Raw genomic sequence first — 23569 nt, 5'->3', positions numbered from 1 at the left:
ATTATTTTTAGTGTAGTTATCATAAAAATAAGGTATTCTGAGCAAGAAGCGAAACCGAAAGCTAAAAGAGTTTGATGGTTTGATAGCGAAGAAAGAAAGCCCGTTTCAGAATCTACGCCCATGCTCTGACCAAACTTCGGGGTCCTCTGAACTGCGTGATTACCACTCAGCTGGCGAAGTTTTCTTTTCTTTTCTTTATTTTGGTCGAAGCCCGCGCAATTGCGCGAATAGCCCCACGAGCTCGAGCCCGCCAGCTGGCCTTCCTTGCGAGGCAGATGACAGAGGAGAGTTGAGGAGGCATTGATGACACAACCACAACCTCGTGACTCGCGTACTGCAGGTACTATCGTACTATCAGCAACCAGCGTTATCAGCGTGGCCGAATTTCGAGACAAACTTTCACTGGCAAGTGTATGTGAAATGACAGGCGCGTGACTGGGCGTATGATATATGCTCCTTGTGAAAGTCATGATCGCGAAGGTAGTATTTGTTGCTCTGCTTGCGCACACTCACGCAGCATATCAAAGAAAGGTGAGTGTGATATGACCTGGTTTTTCTTGTACGCACTTGCATTGCATCGCCACTTTGAGCTAACTGGAAGTGACGCGGCTCTACGTTTGCTATCTACAGGGAACCTCTGTTTCTAGTTTGTGCGGCGTATTGAAGTTTAGGTTGCGACGTTAAACCGTGAATTGCGCATGTGGTGTGTGGATGCCGAAACGTAAACTATGGCACGTCTCCACCCATTTTGCTGACTTTGTAGTGACTTAAAGCTTAAACTCTATATAAAGCTGTGCCAAATTTCCCCTTGTTTTAATAGTCTACCTATAGGAGAAATAGCCTAGATTTTAAAAAGCTAAAGCCGTTAGAAATGCAGCCTTCCTTCAAAAAGCGGCATATCTTACCGGCCATCCGCCGTAATTCCACTGGATAATTTTGTTTGAGTTATGCATATATAGGGCGTATACTTCGCTGCAGGTTGTAATTTTAAATTAAGGTGAATATATATGCATGATCAGGCGATGTTGACTTATGTTTGTTACTCTTTTCCTCTTTGAACAATCTGTGATGGGTGTAGGGCAAGAAACATGCTGCCTCATTTAATGTACAACCTTCGCCGAAACGTGCCCTAACAGATGGGCAGGGGATTGAGAACACTTCAGAAAGAGCTGCGCACAGTAAAAAATTTCTTCCTGCCTAGCTCTTGACAATAAACGAGTACAGTGCACCTTGACATATATGTAACTGCGTAGTGAACGAATAACATCGCGAATTGACGTAAATGCTAAGAGAAGGTCACATATACGTGCGCTGACTTACTATTACTTTTGCTATTAGAAGCGTACAAAATATATAGCATGCACATGGCACACAAAAATAAAGAAACATACAACAATCGTATGCCCGTGGTGGCCGCTTAAACAGCGCTGCTTATTCCTTTACATGCATACGCACCAAGAAACCTTTTCTCTTTTTCAGACAGTGTCAGGAATGCCATGCTTACTCATGCGCCATCAGTATAGTTTATATTTTCTGTTTCGACTGCTAACCTTGCCATAGGAATGGCTAAGCACTGTTGTACTGTCAAAATGTGTGTATCCACTATCTAGGCAATGTATTCCCAAATGGGCGGAAATGGCTGAGTTCACATTATATTGTGCTCTTTTAATCTTGCATTTATGCACCTGCCAGTTTGATCTGTATATGTTTTACTACATCAGAGGGAAACAAAATAAGCTACATTGCCTGTGCACTAAACAAGATGTCTGCGGTGCTGTGCTGAATAAGCGGCCGCCACTTTTTCTCAGGACCAGTGAACACCATGTGGACACTTGCTCTGTTACCTGTGCTTTGAGAAATGCGATCCAAAGTAGAGTACAACTACTTTTTTTGCTTTTCAGGATGCACCTGTTCATTACGTATTCCCCTCCGTACACTGCTACAGCAGACCTTCTGCCAGTGGCATACCTAGAAATTTATTTGGGTGGGTGGGGGGGGGAGGTGGGGGGGGGAGTAGTTAGCCAGAATCTACCACTCCTTCACTCACTCACTTTCTCTGATGAAGTAGATCACTTTTATGAGGATGCTGAATTAGCGATGAGAAAAGTGGAAACTCGGTATACTGTAGTAATGGGCGACTTCAATTCAAAAGTGGGGGAAAAGCAGGCTGGTGAACAAACAATTGGCAACTATGGCGTTGATTCTAGGAATGCTAGAGGAGAGATGCTGGTAGAATTCACAGAAAGGAATAAGCTACGAATGATGAACACCTTTTTCAGGAAGCGCAGCAACAAAGTGGACCTGCAAAAGCCTTAACGGTGAAACAAGAAATGAAATTGATTTCATACTTTCTGCCGATTCCAGCATTGTGCAGGATGTAGAAGTGATAGGTAGAGTGAAGTGCAATTGTCATAGGTTAGTGAGGGCTAGGATTCACCTCAATTTGAAGAAAGAAAGAGTAAAATTGGTCAAGAAAAAACAGGTCAACCTAGAGGCAGTAAGGGTAAAAGCAGGCAAATTCAGGCTGGTGCTTGCAAACAAATATGCAGCCTTAGAACAGAGAGATGAAGATGATATGAAGGTAATGGATGAACCTTAACTAGGCTGGCTTCAGAGGCAGCAATTGAAATGGGAGGCCAGGCACCAAGGCAACCAGTAGGCAAGCTCTCCCAAGTAACAAAGGACCTAATAAAGAAATGACAAAGAATTAAAGTGTCCAACTCAAGAGATAAGATAGAATTAACAGAACTGTCAAAACTGATCAACAAAGTGTAAAGGTATATTCGAAATTATAATGTGAGAAAGACTGAAAAAGTCGTAAAAAATGGACGCAGCCTGAAATGAGTGAGAAGGAAAGTTGGCATAGGACAAACCAATATGTATGCACTGAAAGGTAAACGGTAATATCGTCAGCAATCTTGAAGATATAGTAACAGCAGCGGAAGAATTCTATACTGACCTCTACAGTACCCAGAAGAGTCGGGATACCTCCATTCGAAGCAGTAATGAACAGGATACAGAAACTCTTCCTATAACTAGCGATCAGGTCACAAGGGCCTTGCAGGACATGAAACGGAGGAAGGACGGCAGGAGAAGATAGAATAACAGGCGATTTAATCAAAAATGGAGGAGACATAATGCTTGGAAAACTGGCGGCTCTCAATACGAAGTGTCTGTTGACTGCCAGGGTCCTAGAAAACTGGAAGAATGTAAACCTTATACTAATCCACAAAAACGGAGACATTAAAGAATTGAAAAATTATAGGCCCATTAGCTTACTCCCAGTGTTATATGAAATAGTCAACAAGATAATTTGCAATAGAATAAGGGCAACACTGGAATTTAGCCAACCAAGGGAACAGGCTCACTTAAGGAAGGAAACTTGTCGCAGTTTCCGTTCTTTTATACCTAGCTCCCAGTGTGTCTTGATGCATGCTGATGATGAAAGCATCACACATGCCCACTGTTTCTGCTCGTGATATAAAACTTGATAAACAATGTACCCATCCCCAAAGGAAAAAGAATGTGCAGCTGCTTGTGGGAACGTGTGGAAGGAGGAAGGCAAGAATGTGGAATTTCTTTATGTTCTGCGTGCGAGCTGCATTGCCTAGCGTGCTGACCTGAGCATTGAAGGTACCCATCGGTTTCTGCTTGCACGCTTACATTGCAAGTAAATTTCGCGCATGAGTTTCCTGCAACTTCAAAAATACTGTATGACATTGAAATAGTTGTTTTCTAGTGTAACACCAGGGAGAAATTGTTAATTCAAGGGTGCAGCTCGAAATCTATTGCTTTTCTGCCACTGCATTTTGTCTATGCATTCATGAGTTGAGTGCAGCCTTTACACTTGATGCTATCATTATTTAATACTATTTTCATTGACTGATGTGCACACAACTTGGATGTACTTCCAGCTCACAGCTAATCTCAACCCGTTTTGTGAGGACAAGGAGGTTTGTGGCCTCTGCTACGTCACGGCCGATGGCTCAAATGACACTCTGCATTATTTTTGGTCTGTTTTGGGGACACCAGCTGCACTTGTCATCCAAACCCCACCGGACAGCAAACTCATTGACATTTCATGGGAATCGCTACGCGGGCACAACCTGAGCGAAACAACCTTTGCGTTTAGTGGTCCTGTGCTCTCTTCATCAGCTGTAGTCATCTCAAAGGTAATCATCAGAGACCTGCTGCAGTGCTTCGTGCCTGTGACATTCTGCTGTTGTGTATGAAAAATGCTTGAGAACATTGAATTAAGTGCGTTAAAGAACCACAGGTGGTCAAAATTAATTCAGAGCCCTCCACTATGGTTTCCCCTACAGCTTGTGTTGCTATGAGATGGCAAAAGTGATCAATAAAATAAGTCAGTCGATCAGGAATCAATAAATGTTGAAGAAAATCATTAAATGGTCGAAACTGTGCACAGAGTTTTGGTGTGTGTCATCATCAAGAAAGCATGCATAGAATGTTAAATGGTAGTGTCAGAAGTTTAAGAGCTATAGGGTATGTACCGTGTAATAGTATGCAATTTGATGTCAATCACTAGTTCACTAGTTTAATATGCTTACAATAATGTGAAAGAAAAAAAAGGTGGGGGGAGGTGTTATGAACCTACCTGCTCAACTTTAAGCAACAGTAAGAGTTCCGAGAGCTTAAGGAGCTTAGCTAGATTTTGATAAACTTTTCATTAATGAATCAACGAAAGAAAAGAAAGCACTGATGTGTTTTTTCGTAAAGTGTGCATAAAGTTGTAGGGAAAAGTACCTTGCCTGGGGACAGATATTGTATATATTTTAAAATTTGAGTACATATGAGTGCTAGCTGCAATGAGAATTGATAATGTGCTATGAATGTATGCAACAAGTTGTTTAAACATCTTGTTCTTCTTGCATGCAAATATTAGAAACACAATTTTCCGTGATCAAGAAGAAATTCTTTATTTTGTCATAGTCAGTGCAACTAAAAAGTTAAAACTCCTAAGTAGCAATTTGTAGTGTATGTGAGATATGAAACTATTGTCTTGTAAAAACAAACCAAGATTCTGTATTTCCTTCATTGTACTGGGTATCTCACATTACTCAAACACAGCCATTTTTAAGAACACTTTGGGCACAAAACAAATAAGGATGAAGCGCTCGTCCTTGTGTTGCTCCTTTTCTTCGTCCCTGTTTGTTTTGCGCTCAAATTGTTTTAAACATGAATCTGTTCCACCTAGGCCGACTCGGAGTTATGCTTCAAACAAAGCTTTATGAAAAGTGGCACATATCTTAGGCGATTGAGAGCATGTAGTTCGTAGCCATCCTGAGTTACGTGGAGCACTTATTGAAGTGCAATTAGTTAGTAAAGTTTAGTTATGCAAACTTTTAAGTTATTCATCTTAAGTCAATACTAGTGTGTCGTGGCCTGGGACTGGCCCATCATGTAAGATAGCAGTCGGCTCTCGTAATGTGGACGGAAGAGGCAATGAAAGTGACATTTTCAAATACGCATATTACAGTATTGTTCTCGATACCTTGACCTTCAAGTATATGACAGCATGTGAACAAAACAGAGAAGAAATATAGCCATTTATGCCTCCAAGCAAACTTTCACATAAAAAAAAAAGAAGGGGGGGGGAGAGAGAGAGAGAGAGAGCATCAACAAGTTTTGTTTGCAGAGAGAATGAATGCTGAAGTAAGCAAACTGTGCAAGAATAGTTTAAACAGTCGATGCCATTGCTGCGTGCATTTTATTTTCAGCTCTTGGAGTACAATGACCCGGAAAACAAGGCTCATCTTAACACCACTGAGAAGAATGGCACCCACTACATCGACCAGAGCAAACTTTTGTGGAAGGAAATTCAGGGTTGCACTGGCAATGGAAGCAGCTTGGTTACTGCAACATTTATTGCGTATGCCACCACATCTGCTCATGATGAAGGGTTTTTCTCAAACAATGGCACCATTCAGTTTACGGTAAGACTACCATTCCACCTGGTATATCACTCTTAAGTTCATTATGAACCTTCTGTTGTCATGTGGGGCGCACGAATATTACTTGAATTGAAGGAAGTTGCCACCTGCACCTTTGTGCTTCGAGGGAAAAATAATTGCTGTTTTTTATATTTGTTGCATTGTATTTGATTGTCATATATCTTTAAGCCATGTTTATCTCCAGCCAGTAAATCTTGACCACTGCAGCGACAACTTATGGGGCAATATGACACAATGTACTGCCCAGGTGAAATGAAAATGTACAAGCACCGCTAGCATTGCTGCAGTATCCTGTCATTACATCTGGCATATTATTACTTAAAGCAGTGCACAGTAATGTTCAAGAGAAAGAGGGCAACATGGAATGGATGAACTACTCTGCATGTAAGTGTGGTGAGCAACTGTGTCACGGTTATACATTCGACTGAATAGTAGAGCAGTGAAACCCGTTATTTGAACTCTGCTTGTGGGCGATGCCGCTCCCATGTTAGTGAGAAAAGTAGTTAAATCACAAGTGAGATGTACTTCACCATGGCTAATAACTGTTGTAAGGCACCTGCTGTAGATGGAAAATTGAAGGCTGTGGTTGTATTGTCTGCAGGGTTAGTCATTGGTTTGGTCCACTGCACTCTGTCCTTGACATGCCTAAATTGCAGGGAAACATAGTGCATCTACGCCTCACTATATGCCACTGGGCTGCGTGCGCTGACATCTTGTGACGTCAGGGACCCATTCTTTCTTGCCCATTGTTATAAAGTACACAGGGTCGAGAACGTAGGAGATATCGGAGAATTACACAAACATATATTAGTATCTCTCACTTGCACAGAACATCTAGTTGCTTTCATTGTAGAAGTTGTCCTCTGTGTATAATTGAGTTAAACAGGCTGTAGCTTTAAGTGCATCTGTCTGATGTGTGCTACCAACATGGTGCATTGCTCATATACTTTTACATGCTAACAACATGGCCTTTCTGTGGCATTGTGGAGGAAAAAAGAAACTAGGAGGGAGCATCATGTGACAATCTGGAATCCTAGCCATTAAAAAAAAATTTTTTTAAAAGGAGGAATCGTGGAAAAAAGCACCCAGGCAAGTGATGGCAAGCAGTGTTTTTCTAGTTGCCTCGCATGGTCATGCTTGGTTCATCATCTTCTCATCTGCTGTGCCAGTTGCACAGCCACTCGGAAGTTGCAACATGGAGCTAACATGAAGCTAGCGTTGCCATTGTAATGACAACAGGAGAAAGCAACCAGCACTTCAAGACCCAAGCCACGTACAGCATGCTGTTCCTAGGATTCAATGCATGATATGCACATTTCCTAAGATTCCACAAGTTGAAGCCATGTGAGAACAGCATCAAAAGAGGATGCCTTTCAAAGGCTGGATGGTTTGACATTGTGCTCCTTCCTAGTTTTTCATTTCTTCAATGTATGGCATATTCAGTTGCAACATATGGAGTGAGGCCTCTGAGCTGGGTCAAGATATGTTAGATGACTGCATCTAGCTATGGATGTTCGTGTGTGTGTTTTATGGAATGACTCATTAAAACTATTAATTATACATAAATTTCATTAATTTTCATGCAAGATGAGCTGTGAAACTGTTCCAGTACAAATGTGCATGTAAAATGTTGTGCGATGGCAATTTCGAAGTGAATAGACTGTACAGTACTGTTACAGGTGCTATTGTTGATATGAGCTGTTTAATTTAGTCACTAACACAATTTAGCCGATTTTATAGCATAAGGGTACATATACTAACACAAGTCACTGTTTATCACCATGGATATAGTAGGAATTACGTTCTCTGTGAGCCATGCTTGTTTCATCTCAATGTTGGCATTGTCTTATAATTGCTTATGTATGTTTGTTCACTGCTTGTTATCAGTTTAAGTAAAGTGGAAAATTGTGGGATTTCTGTCCTGTGTACAGAGTACAGGATGGCTGAAATGTTGAAAGACAAGCAAATGCCTGCCTTTTTCGTATATAATTTTTTATGCCTTCTCTCTTTCTGCAATTGTGCATGCTGTGAAAGCACATTACAAGTGTACTAGTTATCCTCAACTTTCAGTAGCTTTCTTAACCTGTTTTCACATCTTTTTAGCTTGAAGTCCAAGACAGCGATGGCCATGACATCCAGTTTCCGCATCTCTTCTACACAAGCAACAGTAGCCAAATTCAGCTCTCATTGCTCAACCTTTCACCTCAACTAGGCAAGACGTCACAGTTTGCATTCGAGCTGACTGTTCTTGATGACTCCTCTCATAACAGAAGCTACAGCATCAGCAGTACAAGAACTTTTGATGATGAGTACACACCAGGCGTTTTTACAGTAAGTAGGACCGTTGCCCAACTTCTCAACAACAAAGTATGTAGTGGCGTTTTGCTTGCGCTGCGACCTGTATCCTTTGCCCACACTCCTGCCGCTGATTGTCGTTAACCTTCCGTGGTCCCTCATCTTTGTGCCTGTGTGATTTGTAAGGAAATTTCTTTACAGGAGGATGAACAGATGGAGAACAGGTGGAGAGTGAACTGCTAGGCTAGTTGGGTATCCGACATAATAAACGAGTTTTGCGCCAAAACCAGACACACAAGAAAAGAGACAACATGGGCGCTTACTTCAACTGTTTAGTGAGAGTAAAAGCATCCTACATAAATAGCCGCCCCACACCTTGAGTGCATGCGCATGCATACAAGGCATCAAGTAGATTCGGGTAAAAAACACATTATCTGAGTAAGCGTGAAAGAAATTTCTGCTCAGCCTCCTACAGAAAAACAGATTTGTCACTGACACAATTCGGACCAGCTTTTCTAATGTAAAAATCTTCCAAGGTTTCACATGCCGTTTGCTGCCTGCCTCTACGCAAGATCTTCACGTCTTGGAACCATGGAATACAAGTGGTGCAAGCCCTGCAGTGTTCTACTAGCCGTTCACCATCATTATTTTTTATATCTTTTGCATGTTCCCGAAGTCGGTCATTTATGCAATGCCCCGTCTGTCCAATAACAGGTGGAGATCTGTCAAAGAACTGGTGGAGCATGCTATTCTTGACTTGCCACTGAGTACAACTTGAATTTAGGAAGTTAAGGAAAGAAGGACCTTAGAAATCTATTTCAGTAATAATAAAGCTAAGTGGATAAAATTGTATGTGTCATACAGAGTTCAATCTCCCTTTTTCCAAATGTGTCTTTAGTTTATCAGGACCTTATCAATTTATTTTTCTGTGTATCTCTGAGAGTGGGAAAAAGTATGGTCCCTTGTACAGGTTTGGAGCTTCATATCATGACTGAGTGAGTGGTATAGCCTACATTATGCACATAGAGCACAGATGGCAAGGAAGCTGAAAAATTAAATTTGTTTAGCTTTATTTTCTTTAAAAAATGTTAATCTCAACTTCCATTTTCGAGAACACTGTGGAGGGGTTTCCCAATTTCCCCCCAAAACCACATAATAAAAATTGCCAAAATTATAATATGACCTTGATACTTGCATTCTACACACCACTTTGCACGCAAACTTTGGTTGAGATTGAATCACCTTAAGCGCAAAAATTTTAATGCACAAGCAGAATGAAAACAGCGTAAATTGAATAAAGGAGAAAGACGAAATTTAAAATTTCGGAGCATTATGTAAGATTCCCTAAACATTTTCAGGAGTAGTGGACTAATAATTGCTGTTTAGCATAGTCCAGTCAAAGTAATCAAAGTCAATAGAGCCTGGAATGTGTACATGTGTATGTTTCTTTTCTCATTGATCATTGTACAATTATTGCAAGTAAACACCCTGGTGTTTTATGGCAACCTCAGAGAAAGGGGGATCTATGCCAAAACATGTAGTCGATGTACTTTGTGGTTCACTGTTAAATGAAAAGCATAAGTGTAGAGTGCAGGCGAATTTTTCCTCCTGGCAGGTGTACAGTCATCCGGCTTTGCAGCGGATGATTTGCGATTGGTGGCAGTGGCACCTTTCTACACACCTAGCTGTGCATTCCATTGGCATAGCTTCAGCCATCACTCGAGCTAGAGTAGCAGCTAAGTAAGAGCCACACATTAGAGTGTTTCCTTTAATAGTGGACTGTACTGTACACAGCCAGAAGCAGACTTGTGCCAAAGGCATGTTCACTTATCACTTACGTGGCTCCTATATGTACAGCCTTTGTCAAAAATATGTAGGCTTGCCTGTGGTTGGTATTTTTGCCAAAACCTGGACTTGGCTGGGTAGCCTGTAGCGGGTATTGGATAAAAAGTTTAGAAGAAAGTTGCACTGTTTAATGTCCTCCTCCCCCCCACCACCACTTTGACCTTACTTTGATCTTACTTTATTAGTTGTTGAAGATTGGTCTTTCTGAATTAGTAGAGGTGTCCCTTCTTGTTTCTCCCCTATACAAATTGCATTCTTGAAGAGCACTTTGTTGTAAGGAAACCTGCTTCATAACATGCAAAGTTTAGCAAGCACATCATCGCTCATTGTAAGATCAGTTTTATGTAATGCCTTCTTTAGATGCCTTTAACAGTTTTATTTGTCATCATAAATATATGTCAAGGTGGTTTAAGCCTTCTATGTATGATGTAACATGTTCTCTTCAGAACCTGCAGATTTGTGAGCTTTCGAGCTGAAACCTAGGAGAAAAGGCTGAGGGGCTGACCTGTGACGAAAGAAGGTAGCTTCATTGTTTATTGAGGGTACTCATCTAAAGAGTTATACATATTTTAGTTTAAAATGTGGCTCATTAATGCTGCATACTTTCATACGTAACATTGCTGTCTGCATTCTAGTGTCATTTTTTACAGGGACAGCAACTGCAGTGTAGTTTGCAAATAAATTCTTGCCACATGAATGCTCTTTACTTAAGCAGATGTGACCTGTAGCTTTTCTAATTGTTACATCTGCACTCCTTTTCTTATTGGTTAGTTATAATATGTAGGATTGACTTGCCTATGCACGAGCACAACTGCCTTTGGTACTGTGGAATAATTGTGCTTGTCTTTTCTCATTGTATTGCACTCTTATTACATTGCAGAGTGTGGCCCTGTTTGATGAAAATGAAAATTCCTCGTCCACCTTTTACCTTCATTGGAAGCCAGTCTGCTATCGTGACGCAGGAAGAACAGTGACACTATCGGTTGATGCTGCATATCAAAACCTCACCCCTGCTGCAAGCTGGTGGACCTTTAATGTGGCAACAGCATGGCTTGCACATAGGGCACCCAAAGTAGCCTCTTCAGCTGTCACTGTGGCCTTTGGTTCAGAAGGTGACGGCTGGTACCAGGAAAACAGCTATGCCACATGGTGAGTAGTGGGGAAATTTTATGAATGCCATTGCTGGACACTGACCTGAAAGGTTCTCATTAGTATGTGTTGTAATTAATGAGTACATGTTTCTAGGCTTGTTTCAGAGCACCAAAAGTGGCATTTCATTATTTTATGCATATGGAAAGAATATGTAAGCTGAACTATTGTATGCTAATGAAACAAATTGTACTTTAAATTTAAAGGGGAATCTAAGGCAAACAGTCAATTTAATGTGATAGACTGGTGTTACGAAATAGCAAATACAGTAGAACCTTGCTGAGAATTTCCTATTCATGACGTTCTTGTGGCTGCTAAGTTGCATTTGTCCCATTCTAGCACAAGGCCAATTCCCGACTGTTAGATATTTCTGGCTCCTAATGTGTCCTTTTTATTGGTTTTCCCTGTTGCACTTAACGATGGGTCAGTGTGTTTGTTTTTACTATATACCACTGTCACTGGGAAGAAAGGTTCAGTAAACATAAAAGTGACTTAACCCTTCGAGGGTCGATTTTTTTCGCCATGTGCGACTGCCCAGGGTCGATTTTCTTTATTGCAGATTCCAATTCTTCTTAGGGACTTCTTCTGAAAAAAATTTACTGTAATTTTTGTAGGGTGACCGTAAAGTGAGAAAAAAATATTTTGCGTTCGTATATATGTACTCTTCATTCATGAATAAAAACAATGAAAAAGGAAATAAAGTTATAAGAATTGAAAGTTTGATGCATTGTTAACACATAGTTCAAGGCTTTGAAGATGCGCACATGAGAATATTTCGCAAGACTCAAATATTCCTGCTCTTACACTAATATGTACATCCATAGCGTAATCGAACTGCGTAGGTGCATGCACTCAAGAAAACTGTGTGGTTGTGTGCCCGTCAAAAAAGCAAAACGTGTGACAAACTTCCGCTAATCTTCATCTTATTGCCAACCAGAGGCAATTAGTTTTCACGAGTCACCAAAAAAAAAAGCAATGGAAATGCCTGTATGGCAGCATCCTTCCTATGTCCATCCTTCCTATGCACATACAAGCCAAAGATATTTTACATCATAATTATTATTAGTTTTTTTTTATGTTCAGAAACGTGATATTACAGCAGTATTATAGTACTAGTAATACTAACTTAGAAAACAAGAGAGCGAGTAAAGAAAGTGCTACGCTATAGGGGATATATGATGTGTGCAGGCTATGGTACATTTATGGCTTGCTTCTGTCTATGCAAATTATTGTGTAACCCCTTTCACTTACTGAATGCAGATTTTGTGTTGATACAGAAGTCAAGTGTTATAATTTCATCTGTGAACCTAGTAGTTGGACCAAGCGATATTTTTTTCTTCACATATGTTCTTTGTAACCAATGTAAAGCTTCTTTGCTCAAAGAACATCTTTCAGGCATGTAAAATTAAAAACAGCACTGGTGCGTGCACGATTGCATATGAAAGGTAAAGGGGGTGCAGACTCAAGAATATATTATAGACACCACTCGTTTAATTAAAATGTCTCACCCACATGTCCATTGGTAGTGGTCTATGTTAATTTTTTCTCTGAAGGTTACTCTTAAACAAAATAAAACATCAAATCTGTGATAAATCCTATACAACCTGAATATGAAGCACAACTATTAAGTAATATGAAATTACAGAAGACTATGTGCACATTATGCAGCAATATTGGACATTACAAAGTGATGGCTATAGTACTTGCCATTTCTGTCACAGTTAAAGGGCTCCTGAAATGGTTAGGACAAATTTTGTAGATGCCTGGGGTACAGCTAAAGTTAATCATTCGCACCACAATTTGTGTGAAGTGTCTCATATTAAGAGAGCTACGGACGATTACAAGTTACCCTCCTCCATGGTCATGCATTTTCTTCTCAAATCGTTTGTTGAGTGATCAGTGGCTAAGTTCCGCCTTCACTGGCTCTGCACCATGATGGCACATTGTGTTGTCGACTTCCGGTTCTCTATGAATGAGTGCGTGAAGCCTCTCCAAACTCTCCGCCAGCTGCTTGGCAGTCGACCCCAAGCAAGAGCTATCAAAGCAGTGTGCGTTGTGAGCATACTGTCGCAGTGCCGAACGTATCTGGTATTCCGGTAACTACACTCTTAAGCAAAATTACACCCTTTTGCCACACAACAACAATCGTCATCTGTCTTGTCCGCATTTCCTTTCTTTAACGCAGCGAGCCCGGTACTTTCCAGCAACGAACGGCATGCGCGTTATCAGCATGACATAGCATTCCGGACAGAAAAGTAGCGAGCGCGGTGTTTTAAAGAAAGGAAACACAAGCAAGGCAGATGACGATTATTGTTGTGTGGCAGAGATACACCCCAAAGGGTGTAACTTTTCCTAAGAGTGTACAGGCGAGCTGGGCATTTCGACGGATGGGTGGAGGCATAAACTCAAGCTGATGAAGGAACTTTAACGTAGACATACGTGAGCGGCCTGATCGGTCTGCACTGTCCAGACACCTGTTGGCACAGAGCTTGACCAGCCAAAAAAAAGCATTAATATTGCTCTAACCAAGGGTTAAACATTTACAAAAACAATGTGTTAATGATTACACTCTTGCGAAAAATTTACACCAGCAGCAAAGAAGAATACATTTCGTTACTGCTACTGTGTGTGGCTGAGCTCCGTGCCACCAAGTGGCTGCACCGTGCAAACCATTCACATTTGCACTTCTGCTCATCCTGTGAAACGGCACGGTCAAATGGCCAGGCCCTGTCTCCTTGCGCTTACCTGAATACCGGACTCTCGAAACGCTATTGTGGTAGTAATCCTCCGGTGTGGCGGTCGCAAACGCGCAAATCCTGGCGCCAATCGGATAGTGACAGTCCGTTGCGCTGCAGCCAGTCCACTCATCTGCTGCCTTGCAGAGGGACACGATGTCACAGCTTGGCATACAGTCAAACTCACTTATGACGATACCGGTTTTAACAATATATCGGTTAAAACAATGAGAAGCTGCTGCAACGCCAATTTTTATGTTTTCCATGGTGAAATAACCTGCCTACTACAATGCCCCAATACCGCATTATCGGTTGTAACAATGAAGTCTGGCTGCTGGGTGTCCTTGCCGAAAGGAAGTGAAATGCAAAATCCTTGAAAAGAAAAAAAAGAAAACGAGAAATTCGAGTCGCTGCATGATGGGCCGCTGCCACCGCACGCTCATTTTCCAGCCTCCTCCGCGCGACTCTCTCCTGTTGCCCTTCCACCCCTCCGAACATGAATGGGCTACGCTCATAGGTTTACGCCGCCCCACCCTCCGGAACACCAATGGACCGCACCAACTGTGCCGCAAGCAGATTGCTCACTGGCTCCTCATTCAACGCAGTTCTGCGAACAGCTTAATCGCTCGCATTCTGCTTTGTTGATTGTATCGAAGTCGTTCCTGGCCACGCGGTTTCTCAGCTTCGCTTGACCCATCACCGAAGCGGAAAATGGTTGATCCACCCACAGATCGTCGGCAACGCATGATGTTGCCGGTGAAAAGAAAGCGCATGGCTAAGATTTGGAAACTTCTAACTGATGAGATGATCGTCGTGAACATGCTTGCATCAGATAGCGACAACGGCAGTGATGACGCGGTAGGGCAGGCTGCGTCAACGTTGTCCTCACAGGAGTCCCGGCAGATGATTCAGTCCCTCCGGGGCTTCGTTTTCGTGAGGAACCTTCCGCTGCACTACGTGGAATACTTGAATGCCTTGAAGAAAATTGTCGGCAAGCTTCGTGTAAAGCATGCATGGCTTGCAAGTCAGTGAGAAGTACGTGGCGAGATGGTTGTGGCGATCTCTCCCCACGCGTTTCTTTTGGATTTCTCAAGCTGACAGGCTGCCGCGGCAGCCTTTTCTCAATTTTTAAAAGGCCCCTTTCGAGCCCACCAAAGCGATGCTTCAGCGGTGCTCGCATATCGCTTGCCACCCGGGACACCTCTTTGCAGTTGTTATAGCAGTGCCATTCTTTAACGCTGACAGCAGCACCTTGTTACACGTGATCCGAGCACCCAAGAAGCAGTTAAACGAGTGAACACAATCAGCAGCCGGGCAGAGGAAAGTGGTGGGGAGGGGCACCGCCTATATAGTTTTCTCACATCAACTCTGCCATCCCCCTATATTGATTTTTTCATTCAACCCGGTTAATAATATTTTCTGGTCGTTATACCAGAAAATATTATATTCCTAACGTTTTTAATTTTTTACCCACTGAACTGTGCTCTATCTCATCGAAACGGACACTCAAACTGTACCTCAAAACCAATTATTCTTCTGTTTAATTGTCATTAGAGCTTGTGCCATAGTTTCGATTAGTTTCGTTTGGTCTAGATTGGTGTGTATCCTTGTTTGTTTCACTTTATATCTTTTGTAGCTTGCTTTTGCTCGTAGCTAGTGTTTGTTTTTGGTACTTTGCTTTTGTGTTGTAGCCTCCGTTTGTGTGGTAGTTTGCTTTTGTTTAGAGCTTGCTATCCGTGCTTTATTTTTTTGAGTACTTGTCACTGACTGTCGGGTACAGCCCGACAAGCCTTCTTAAGGCTTGGGCTGACCAGTTTTTGAATTTGCAATATTTTTATGAAAGAAAGGATATTATTATTATTATTATTATTATAACAACTATCAGTTATAACAATGGAATTTTCGTGGCACTTGAATGTTGTTATAAGTGGTTTCGACTGTATTGACATTTGCTACGTTTGCAGCCCACAATGCAACAAAGTCGAATCATGGTGCTCATGAAAAGACCGAGACCGACTCTGACTGCAGAGCTCTTGTCAAAATGGAGCACGTTGTAACACAAGCAGACGACGTTTGCAGTGTGCCGGAAGTGCTTAAGTGTAGTGAGAAATTGTTCTTGTGCATTCTCTTTCCGTTACTTTCTTTTTATAGAAACAAATTAACATTCCAACTATTACGAATGACATTTGCTCACCATAAAGTTGCAAAATTATTGACGACGTGCCCTGGGCAGCCAATCTTATAGCTCGCCCTGCTAATGTCATTTCGGCAAATCACGTCAAATGGGTAGGGGCGGCTTAAAATTCAGCCCAGCAGTGTGTTGCGATAGGCGGCGATGTACGTTTTTAAAACCTTATAATAAATTGCACGCTTTATGCAGAGCATTTAGATGCGTCAATTAATGATCAGAAGGACCTGCTCTAATGACTCAGTACGCTTGTACAAAATTGTCAAAATTATTTAAGGGTCCCTTTAAGAACTATCTATTGAAGAATTCATAAGTCCACATTGGTCCTTTCCACTCTTCTTATTTATCCTCCTTAGCCAGGGGTGTTCTCGCAACAATTTCCCAATCATTCATGCAGGTAGGACTAGAAAAGCAGCGGAATCTTGTCAATATTGGGATAGCAGGCAGCCCTAGCATAAAAATGTTTTTACAAAAATTATGGGGTTTTACATGCCAAAACCACTTTCTGATTATGAGGCACGACATAGTGGAGGATCCGGAAATTCGGACCACCTGGGGTGCTTTAACGCGCACCTAAATCTAGGTACAAGGGTGCTTTCGCATTTTGCCCCATCGAAATACGTCCGCCGTGGCCGTGATTTGATCCTGCGACCTCGTACTCAGCAGCCCAACACCATAGCCACTGAGCAACCACGGCAGGTCATAAAAATGTATAAAAATGCTAAGCATACATTGCAATTAAATCTCTGCGTGAGTTAAGCAAGTAGTATGTCCCTGGCTCAGAAGCTTTACGAAGCAAGGCCATCAGTTTACATCACCTACCCTATATTTTAAGCACCCATCTAGTTTTAAAATTAAATTAAGGGGTTTTACGTGCCAAAGCCACAATCTGATTCTGAGGCATGCCGTAGTGGGAGACTCCGGAATAATTTGGACCACCTGGGGTTCTTTAACGTGCACCTAAGGCTAAGTAGATGAGTGTTCTCGCATTTCGCCCCCATTGATATGTGGTCGCCGTGGCCGGGATTTAATCCCGCAACCTCGTGATCAACTGCCTGACACTATGGACACTAAGCAACCACGGCAGGTCCATCTAGTTTATTGATTTCTGTGTATTACAAATGGCATTTCTCGGTTGATGTGTGCAGGGCCATGTCAAGTGGGTTTGGAGAGAGGCCCCTGGAGCATGTTTCTGTGACAGTGCTGTCAGTTACCTCTGTCGGTCTTGGAATCCCTGCCATCATCGCACTTGGCACAGTGATCTACGTGTCACTACACAAACCGGAGCCAAAACTGTGATCTACGACACCACCAGAAGAATGGACAAACTACCTCTGCGGCTCTGAGAGAGACTTTCGCATACAATGCAGTGTTGTCAGAGCATGCGGAGACTTGGCATAGTCCACCAATGGTTACAACTACTAGTCCATACTGCACACGCAGTTAGGTAGTGCCGCACAGCATTATCATTTTTAACAATGACTGCACTAATGTGCCTCACATCATGTTTGTTATTCCCAGCATGTTCAGCGGTATTTTTATTTTAGATCTGACATTTCACAGGACAGCTGTGCAACAATGACCCAGCTTTCTTCCTAAAGTTATAGTCCTCTTCAGTTACTTCAGGTACATTGTTCAAAATATGCTCTTGAGAGAAAAAGAAAAAGATGACAGCAATAAATGACAACCTCAGAATCACCAAAATGGCTCTTTATTACTGCAAACACTTTGCAAAAAAAAAAGAAAAAAAAGTATGGAACTTGCACAGCACTGAAAGGCACTTGCAACTTCTAGAAATGTTCCAGAGATCTGGCTTTGCATGGCAGCATATACAGTTCATTATGACACACACAAACAGACATTGGCACCTGAACAGTAACAGTGTAGACTTAATTCCACTAACTGGCACTCATGGAGTGTCCTTGGCACATGTTAGAAAAATATCACTGTCTTTGGGACGCAGCAACAGAGCCAGTTGTGCCTTGCACCTGGCAAGACTCGCTAGTCATCGTCAAGCTGGGCTACGACTACAATAAAATGAAATCCCTGAATGTCATAGCCAGCGTCCTGTGCACTGGAAGATTGTTTTCTTTTTATAAAGACAGTTCTTGCATAACACAGTGCATCAAAAACTGAACCAAGAGCTGTGACTGTTGCGACATTGTGGTTGCCACTTAACGAGGTGGCATGTCGCCATTTCTCTGCTCTTGGCTTCGATGCCCACCACAGCGTCATTTTTTAGACTTCAGTCTTGCTGCTGTGAACAGCTGAAAAGGCACGGAATATTCTCTCTTCATGGCATCACTGGTCCCACACTTCCTTTGGTAAATATGGCACTGACGGAGAACAAACGTTACAACATCACTCGGCAGTTCTCATTCGCCAAACTCAATCACTGCCAGGTCTTGAAGTATCTTGACTTTGGCAAGCGCCTTCTTCTTCAAGGATAGGCGTCGCAGGGAAGGCACGATGGAAAGTGCAAAGTATTCGTCTTCGTCGAGTGGACGGTTAAGGATGTTGAGTACCTCAGATTCAAATGAGTCCATTGACTCATTATTGAGCATGGGTTTCTTCTCGGGTGGCTCGGGACTCTGGTGCAGCCTGAGTGGGGCATAGTCCTCGGGTGCTGCCTGTGGAGAACCGATCACCAGTTTAGGGCAGTGGGAATGAGCAGGAGGGGGGCCTTCCGATGTGAAGCTGTCTTCCAACACAGCTGGCTCACTTCCATTGGAGTAGTGGTCTAAAGCACCCGTGTCTCTAATACCCAGCGGCTGTTTGGCTCTGGAATGTAAAAAAAAAAGAAACATGATGATATGTTGCTTGTGCAACACAGCTAAGGGCTAGGGTACAGCAACCAAATATGTTTTGTGCTTCAGAAACACAATATGAAGTAATCAGAAGAATTAACTTTGCATTGCTATCTTCCAATGTCTTCTACACAGACGGATAATTTTATATTTTTCACTATTTTAGTCACTATCTTGCACTCGTCATCTAGCCGAAACGCCTCTCGGCTGCCAAGTGGGCCTGGCGTGCGCGTAGCAAATGGTGTAAACAACATTGGACCGAACACTGACCTTGCAGCTCTACCGCAGTCCTTGTAGAAGTCCAGGGAATTGAAGTACGTCCACTTGCTTTTCCGTGCTTCCCAAGGCAGTTGGCTAGGATGTTCCAATGCCCTCAGTTCTCGAATGTACCGGTCTCTGAGAGATTTCCATAGACGCTGACAGTCGTCAACTGGAACACATAAAAGCGGCATTTAAAATAACACGCTTACAGCACGCGATTAGTTCATATAGTGCAAAAAAACAGAAACGAGGGGGGGGGGGATCAGCCGGCGATCACTGCGCGGATATCGCTCCCGCGACGACGGTTACCTGCTCGCTTTGCGGTCACCTCAGGGAGGCCCAAGTTTTCGGCAATCATTTCAGCACCCACTACACTTTCCACGGCCGCATCACAAAGTCATGTTCCCGTTTCACGTGTTTAAAATATTGCGGATATATTCGTACCGTAACCCCAGCACCGATCAGCCCGCGAGACCGAAAGAAATAAAGTATTTAAACTGTGCGCGCTGCCGCTCTCGTCACGTGAAACGCACGCCGCCTTTGTTAGCAAAAACAGCAAAGCATGCAACGCGCGTCCGTCATGTTTACTGACGATTGGCGGCCTCGAGAGCGAACGTGCAAAGCGCGATAAAGTGGGGAACACTGGAAATTAAAGCATGCCACTGTACAGGCGACAACAGTCGGGGTCCCATTTCAGCTGTCTCGACGACGAAGCGCGACGACGGGTTTGTCACTTACCGGTTTCCATTCCAGTTTCTTGCTTGACCATTTCCCAAACCTCCCTCTTTCTTTCAACATCCCTGTAGCCGAGACGTTTGCAGTCGTAGAGTATCGGGTACTTCTTGACGCTGGATATGAACGCTTCGACAGAGTCCGGAGCCATAGCGCCTGCCGTGTAGTCCGTCTGCGTTGCGCGCGCGACGTTGAGTAGCGACCCTCAGTGGCGGCTAAGCGCCAGCGGCTAAGCGTGGCCAGCGTCCACGCACTGGACAAAGGAAAGCGAAGCTGACGCTCTCGCCACCGCCGCACCCGCACAGACAGACACTGACCCCCGCCGACGAACGAGCGGCGGTGTGCGCCTCCCCCCCCCCCCCCCCCCCTCTCTAACCAACACACCCCCGGGGAGGTGCCGACCAGCGTCGGAGCGATCGCCCCCCACCACTTCCCCCCCCTTTTTTTTGCCCTCCGCGTCCCCCTCGTGGCCTTCCCCGCGACCGGACCGCACCCCCAAACAGAGGGGACGAAAAAAGCGCAAAAAATAAAAGAGAGAGAAAGATTCCTCCAGCGACGTTTTACGCCGGGCTGCTTCGCGCGGCGCTACCCAAGTTCCCGAGAAACATTCCAGACAAAAACGGGCCAGCCGCGCGCTTCCAAGGGCCTGCTCCTAATTACGCTGAAGCCGCGGCGAGCATCAGCGGCGGCGGCGGTGTCTGCCTGCTGCCTGTTTACTTGATGGCGCGCCGCTAACTTGGTCCACGCGCGCGGCCAAGCAAACAGCCAGAAGAGCGCTCTCGGCCGGGTGGCGGGGTGGGGAGGGAGGGCGCGCATGCCGCCCTCCCTGCTGCCGTCCGGCAGCGGCGGCGACGACGCTCCGAGCGTTGCAGCGGGCGCCGCCGCTGGTTCAAAGATCCGGAGCCCCCCTCCGACCGCGGCAAGCAAAAAGTGTCACGCGCAGAGAAGCCAGCCCCCGCAGCGGCGAAGGGGGACGCAGCGAGTTGGGGGGGGCGGCAGAGAAGACGCCCCAGCGTCAGCCCTGCAGCAGCAGGCGCCGCCGGCCTTCGCGGGTCGGTCCTTTCGCCGCCGCCGGATAGGCCGGATAGGCCGGCGTAGCGCCGCTGTTTTTCTCGGAAAAGGGCCGACGCTCCCCTCTCCGCGTCTGCTGCGAGCGGACACGCTGCCGCTGCCGCCGTGAACGCGGCGACCCAGCTAGCGCGGACTCAAGCAAAAAGAGCCAGCGACGACCGAGCGAAAGCTCGCGGGCTGCGCAGCGTGCCCTCGTCGTACGCTTCGCTAGCTCTTCCCCCCAAAAGGAAGCTGAAAGGGACGTTGCCTGGAGCGCCCGAGGGGATGTGAGGGGGGCACCCACGACTTGAGCCCCCCTTCGTCCCTCCTGCTGCTTTTGGTCTGTCGCACCGCCGCGCGCAGCCGGGCTGCTGCTGCTGCTGCTGGCTGCTGATACGGCTGCTAGCGTCGGCGCCAGGCGCGGACAGCAACTGCTGGCACTCCTCTCGCGGCCGGGGGTCGTGAAGGGAGCCCTTTCCCTCAAAGCAGTCCCCTTTTCAACTTCCGTTCCCCTGGTCCGGAAGAGGAGAAAGGCTCCCATTTTGTGTCGCCGGGCTCGCACCACCGCCATTGACGTCGGGCGAGGGCCACAGTGCTCCCGCCGTCGTCCAGGTTTACGACATATTTCAAGGCTCCGTGAAACCCGTTTGAAGCGACCGTAGCACGGCCGTCCCACTGCGTTAGGTTCTGTTTGACAGCAGCTCGTCGGTGCCCCGGGAACCGCCCATCGCGATCACCTCGCGGCTTTCAGGGCTTACCAGCAGAAAAAAAATCAACATTTTAAATAAAGAATCGGTAATCGTTTCTTGAGCGAGAAACAGTCAGAGAGAGAAAAAGATAGAGAAAATAAAAGCCATGATTAAACTGAAGTAGAATGTAGACGTCATTAGAAGCGGTCTCAAGAAAAATGATACTATACTATGTTTAGAGCGCACTGTGTCTGCGAATCAGCTCCCGTTTCAACACGCACCGACGCTCCAGTTCGGCCTTGCCGCACATAGGTAACGGCGATGAGGCCAATTGTACAGATAAGCGCAGCGCGATGTACGACGCACTATGTGCAGCAGCTGAAAGCATGGGCACGCAGCGCACGTCCAACTACAGACTGACTGTGTCGGTCAGTCTGGGACGACCAAGATGGCTGCGTTAACGGCCCCACTTTTTTTTTTTTTCTAGAAAAATGTTATTTCACGACAGAAAATTAGGTGGGATGATGGAATTGGGAAATTATCTGGCGCAAGTTTGAATCAGCGAGCACAAAACAGGGGAGATTGCTGGTAGAGGCCTTCGCCCTGCGGTTAACATGCAAAAAATTAATATGATGATGATGATGATGATTTATTTATTTATTTTAAAAGCGGAGCCGGAGCTTTCTTTGCCTCTTCCTCCCTTACTTTGCTGCGGCATGTGTCTTGCCGAGTAAACGACTTCGGTAACATGTGAATGTACCCGAATAGACATACAGAACAAGAGGGAAAAAGCAGTCGGCTACAGAAAAGTGAATGAGGAGTCGGCAGCAGAATCAGCCGAGTTGGGGCCCACGTTGAAACGGAGACCGCACCTGTATCGAAACATTTGCATCACTTATGTTACATTTGCGTGATCGCCTTACGTTTGAACAAACATTGCATTTGCATCATTAGCGTTACATTTTTGTATTTACGTAAAAAAGGATCTGGGGCTTTACGTTCCACAACCACAATCTGATCATGAGGCGTGCCGTAGTGGGGGGCTACGCATTAATTTGGCCCGGGTTCTTTAACGTGCAGCCAATACACGGTACACAGGCGTGAATTTACATTCCGTTTGGGTCGTTTTGGACAAATATTTCCGTCGATCGTTAGCGCTACATTCGAATATTTGCGCAAATATCAATAAAGCTTCGCTTAGCACAGATTCCTACATGAGAATTGGATTTGTAAATTTTATTTCTTTTTTCTTGAGCGAGGTGCAGTGTTCGGTTTATGTTTTTAACAGTTCTGTGAGTTGGCTGCCCTGCAAAGCTCCGCAGCCACCAAAAATTCTGGTCCACAGACCCGCCTTACAAGCGCGAGGGGTCCCGCATGCTAAGTCACTTATTCAAGAACGGAACAGAATAGAGAAAAGTACACAACGACAAGAAAGGTAGAGAGGGTCTATTTGGTATATTTACAGCGCAATTTTCTCTGGATATTTCGCCTGCCGTGCAAGTTACAACGATATTTTTTTTTAGTCACGTGCGGCATGTAACGCAAATCTACTCGTTGAACTCGGTTACTCGGAAATCAAAATGCAAATTTTACTAACGAAAATTCTGTGATCAATTTTTTAACTAATTACTTTAGCGCACATATTCCAATATGTTAATTGAAGCCACTGATTTCGCAAGGCATATTCACTTGGAACGAATTTTGAAACTAGCGCCAGCTTCGAGATCGGCGCTGTAAAACTTGGAGTAAAATTGCACTGTTGTTTCACTTAGTTTTCCACAAAAAGAAAACGCTTTTTTTATTTTTTTATCCACTGAACCTCAGATATTACTAGAATAACAATGCA

General features: G+C 44.3%; 2 protein-coding genes across 5 annotated transcripts; one reads left to right on the top strand and one right to left on the bottom strand.

Annotated features, from left to right (window-relative positions):
• Nucleotides 1-163: 163 nt before the first annotated feature.
• LOC135909619 (glycosylated lysosomal membrane protein A-like) lies at nt 164-17888 on the top strand. Of its 3 annotated transcripts, none has more exons than XM_065441613.2 (6): nt 164-340; nt 4033-4172; nt 5739-5954; nt 8076-8303; nt 10993-11261; nt 17333-17888. In XM_065441613.2, exons 1-6 carry the CDS (start codon nt 304-306, stop codon nt 17481-17483), a joined length of 1041 nt encoding a protein of 346 aa, XP_065297685.1. In that variant the 5' UTR covers nt 164-303; the 3' UTR covers nt 17484-17888. The 3 variants fall into 3 exon arrangements, with proteins under 3 accessions (XP_065297685.1, XP_065297684.1, XP_065297683.1); XM_065441612.2 differs by having other exon boundaries at nt 172-531; XM_065441611.2 differs by having other exon boundaries at nt 174-531; nt 3915-4172.
• Nucleotides 17880-20327, bottom strand: LOC135909625 (transcription factor Adf-1-like). 2 transcript variants are annotated; one of them, XM_065441625.2, is made up of 3 exons: nt 19991-20327; nt 19262-19421; nt 17880-18965 (listed from the first exon to the last, which is right to left on the bottom strand). In XM_065441625.2, exons 1-3 carry the CDS (start codon nt 20133-20135, stop codon nt 18560-18562), a joined length of 711 nt encoding a protein of 236 aa, XP_065297697.2. In that variant the 5' UTR covers nt 20136-20327; the 3' UTR covers nt 17880-18559. The 2 variants fall into 2 exon arrangements, with proteins under 2 accessions (XP_065297697.2, XP_070387899.1); XM_070531798.1 differs by lacking the exon at nt 19991-20327 and adding an exon at nt 19562-19711.
• Between the last annotated feature and the right edge of the window lie 3242 nt (nt 20328-23569).

This window comes from Dermacentor albipictus, chromosome 1, assembly GCF_038994185.2.
Source record: "Dermacentor albipictus isolate Rhodes 1998 colony chromosome 1, USDA_Dalb.pri_finalv2, whole genome shotgun sequence".
In the NCBI taxonomy this organism is placed as follows: domain Eukaryota; kingdom Metazoa; phylum Arthropoda; class Arachnida; order Ixodida; family Ixodidae; genus Dermacentor; species Dermacentor albipictus.
This window is presented reverse-complemented; position numbering and strand designations above follow the sequence as displayed.

Coding starts and splice junctions, on each gene's coding strand:
- LOC135909619 (XM_065441611.2), top strand. CDS start 451: ATGCTCCTTGTGAAAGTCATGATCGCGAAGGTAGTATTTGTTGCTCTG. Junction 5,955..8,075: donor ATGGCACCATTCAGTTTACG/GTAAGACTACCA, acceptor ACATCTTTTTAG/CTTGAAGTCCAAGACAGCGA. Junction 11,262..17,332: donor GAAAACAGCTATGCCACATG/GTGAGTAGTGGG, acceptor TGATGTGTGCAG/GGCCATGTCAAGTGGGTTTG.
- LOC135909625 (XM_065441625.2), bottom strand. CDS start 20,135: ATGGCTCCGGACTCTGTCGAAGCGTTCATATCCAGCGTCAAGAAGTAC. Junction 19,422..19,990: donor AGAAACTGGAATGGAAACCG/GTAAGTGACAAA, acceptor TATGTGTTCCAG/TTGACGACTGTCAGCGTCTA. Junction 18,966..19,261: donor GACTGCGGTAGAGCTGCAAG/GTCAGTGTTCGG, acceptor TTTACATTCCAG/AGCCAAACAGCCGCTGGGTA.